This window comes from Cupressus sempervirens, chromosome 2, assembly GCF_028749045.1.
Source record: "Cupressus sempervirens isolate cs-2001-9-10 chromosome 2, ASM2874904v1, whole genome shotgun sequence".
In the NCBI taxonomy this organism is placed as follows: Eukaryota; Viridiplantae; Streptophyta; class Pinopsida; order Cupressales; family Cupressaceae; genus Cupressus; species Cupressus sempervirens.
Window position 1 is genome coordinate 102,461,742 of NC_143119.1, and position 3,018 is coordinate 102,464,759.

The 3,018-nt window shown below is 35.3% G+C and overlaps 1 protein-coding gene across 2 annotated transcripts; it reads left to right on the forward strand.

Moving 5' to 3' along the window:
- The first annotated feature begins 1,326 nt into the window (after positions 1 to 1,326).
- On the forward strand, positions 1,327 to 2,645 carry LOC149571244 (uncharacterized). Of its 2 annotated transcripts, none has more exons than XM_089808723.1 (2): positions 1,327 to 1,944; positions 2,070 to 2,645. In XM_089808723.1, the coding sequence occupies exons 1-2, from the start codon at positions 1,608 to 1,610 to the stop codon at positions 2,108 to 2,110; spliced, it is 378 nt and encodes a 125-aa protein (XP_089664849.1). In that variant the 5' UTR covers positions 1,327 to 1,607; the 3' UTR covers positions 2,111 to 2,645. The 2 variants fall into 2 exon arrangements, with proteins under 2 accessions (XP_089664849.1, XP_089664843.1); XM_089808717.1 differs by having other exon boundaries at positions 2,093 to 2,645.
- Positions 2,646 to 3,018: the final 373 nt, after the last annotated feature.

Here is a 3,018-nt window from a genome sequence, read left to right on the forward strand (position 1 = left end):
TCTTAATTTCATAGACAAGGAAACTTTTTATTTTTCTCTTTGTTGTGATGTGGAGCCTAATTGAACTCGAAGGTTAATTTTTTCCCACTTCGTTCATCATAGTTCCCTCCCATATTTTACTATGGGGGTTTGGAGGCAGTGCCCCCATGGCACATGCTCTAGGAGTCAATGGGAAATGCCTCTTTGTGGGGTCCTAGGGTACTGTCATACATGGGGTCAAGGTGAAGCACCCCTTACGGGGTCTTGGGGTTAGCAACCCTGGGCATGCTCCTTGTTACAATATAGGATGGGGTCAAGGGGTAGCACCCCCAAAGTCAAATAAACAAATTTACTATTATAAAACACATTAGGAGCTATATTTTTTTCTTCTATTGGTTAATTTATTCTAGCTCTAATATTGTAAGTAGCAAAAAGCTTGTATAAAATAGCTTAGGGTTAGGGATTTCATAATGTATGATGAAATTGTAGCTTAGTGTGGTGGTATTGAACTATAAGGGATTATAGATTGTAATCAGGTTATAATCACTAAATAATAAGAACATTGGACTCGTTGTTGGTGGACATAGTCCAGTAATTGGGTAAACCATGTTAAATCTTTATGTCTTGTGTTCTTCTGTGTGGTGTATTTTTTATTTTTTTCTGATATTGGTTATATTTGCATGTAATTATTATTTTTATCTCTTTATTCTTCAAATTCTCTTCACCACTTTGGTAGACTATTTGTTGATGTATTTACTTCATATGGATGATTGGAGATACCTCTTGCATGATACTAGTTTTTTTTATAACTATGTTATCATTTACAATGATTAATAATGTCATACAAAGATTTATATTTCTTTTAATTTCACCTAACAAAATCAACTTTGTATATCAAATACATGTTTCTAAAATAAACTAGTACAGTGCTCTACAATCACACTTTCAAATTGCAAACTATTAAAAAAAAGTTGTGAAATGTTTTCTTACTTTTGAAAGTCACTCATTTTACTAATCACAACAACTTGCAACCCACTTCAAATTGAATTATAAAACATTGTGTCTAAACTACCAATTGCTAAAAAATTGTTTGATGTACCTATTGCACCATGACATGTGATTGCTAGCTTATAGAACATTAAAATATTTCTTATTTACTATAAAAAGATAGTGGACAAAATGACTATGCCAAATATGTGTAAGAATGAATGGAGTAAATAACTTGGAAGTTCTATATCGCTAGTCTCTTCTTAGTCAACTACATAAACTACATATGATTCTCTTATATCGGATGACTTAAACATCATGCACTAAGTTTCATTTGAAGACTGAAAGTGTTAAAGTTAACTTGTTTTAGCCAAGCTTAATTAATTCCCACCTCTATTTGTTGATTTAATATGCAACCTTTAATAGGAGCGACCCCACCGCTTGTGTCAATATGTGTGCACCATATAAGGTATACATTCTCCCTCCCACTGTCGATGGATGCCTCATCCGCGATGCTGCTCTTGAAAGAAACGTCATCCAATTCCATGACTGTCCCCATCGAAAGCGATGTCCACGCGTAGCGTACGTAACAAAGCCAAAAGCAGATACGCATACTCGTGTGTTCGCATGCCAACATACCTATGCTTTGCTTTCCGCGTATATTTGGGCTTCCTTCACGGCAAAGGAAACGTAACCTCATTTCTCATATACCATCCATGTCTATTTATCAACAACATCTCACTCAGCAATTCAATGCTCTCCACAAACAATTCAAGCAACAAAAACATATTTCACTTTTCGGAAGAACTGGTGTCGCTTTAAACATTTCACAGATGGATCTCAGAGCAGCTAGAATCAATGGGAAATTCGGGCTGCTGCCTCTACACAAAAGTTCACAAAGACCGCCTTCTGTTCACATTGGCATGAAGAACACCATGAAAAAGTTCGTTGTTAGTGCCGCCAGCTCAGGCTCGTCAGGTATTTAACTTCTCTACTCATATGTTTTTGCTTAGTCGTTTCTTCAAATACACGATTCATTCAGATGTTTCGAAAGTATTGAAGTTAAGGAAACTCATGCGGGTTAATGCTTGTTCTGAGAACAGGTGGTATCCCACTTATCATTCAGATGTCTGCTCTTCGCTGACGTGGCTGCAGAATGTGCTGCTGAACACAAGACCCGGCGTTACAATGGCCACCGTGGCATCAATTTCGTTGAGCGTGCCAGCGTGTCTATTTCTCCTCCTCATTCACTGCTCAATTGCTCTCAACGGTTTAACTCCTCACTTTCTCAAGATTTTGAGTCGCTAGCTTCATAAAGGCAAAGTTTAATCACAAGAGTTTCTCCGCTTAAGGGCAACCGAAATATATGTTCTTTAGAGTGATGAGGTCATGGTCAGGAACATCTGTGTTGCTCGAGCTCTAAGATTTTAAGATGTCCGGATCATTTCTTATAGCTTAAGTAACCTTTTCTTATAGCTTAAGATTTTAAGAAATTCAAAGAGAACTTTGTGTCTTATTTGAAGAGTCTCATTTCAATCTGTTTATATGATTGCTCAGTGTATAGTATGCAATCAAGTGGAAAGCTTTGTACTAAAACATTTTACATCAATTGTTAAAGTAATAAAATATTTCCTTATTAATTAAATCATATTAATTTAATTTTTAAGTCACTTATTATCTCTAGTTTTGTAAGCTAAACTTTGGACATATAATAATTTATTATTATTATGCAATCTAGGTTAGTTACCTTTTAGAATTTAGATTTCTTTTTATAAGGATTGATCTCTCTTTGTAACTTTAATTAATTCACTTTTGATAATAGAAAATTCTCTTTTTTCTCATCCAAAATGTCTCATCTATGGATATGGAAATTCCAACCTCCTTAGATTTTGCTTCTCTCTTTCTATGATAGGTGTTTGCATGCAGGTGATTCTCGAAAAATAAAGGGTTGATCTTGTATCAACTTTGACATGGTATCAGAGCTCTAAATCTTCATCCTCAAATTTTCATCAACTTTGACATGGTATCAGAGCTCTATATCTTCATCCTCCT

What these genes read in the sequence shown, in the direction of transcription:
- LOC149571244 (XM_089808717.1), top strand. Translation starts at nt 1,608, where the DNA reads ATGCTTTGCTTTCCGCGTATATTTGGGCTTCCTTCACGGCAAAGGAAA. An exon ending in CGCCAGCTCAGGCTCGTCAG is followed by an intron (nt 1,945 to 2,092) that starts GTATTTAACTTC and finishes CTTATCATTCAG; the next exon opens with ATGTCTGCTCTTCGCTGACG.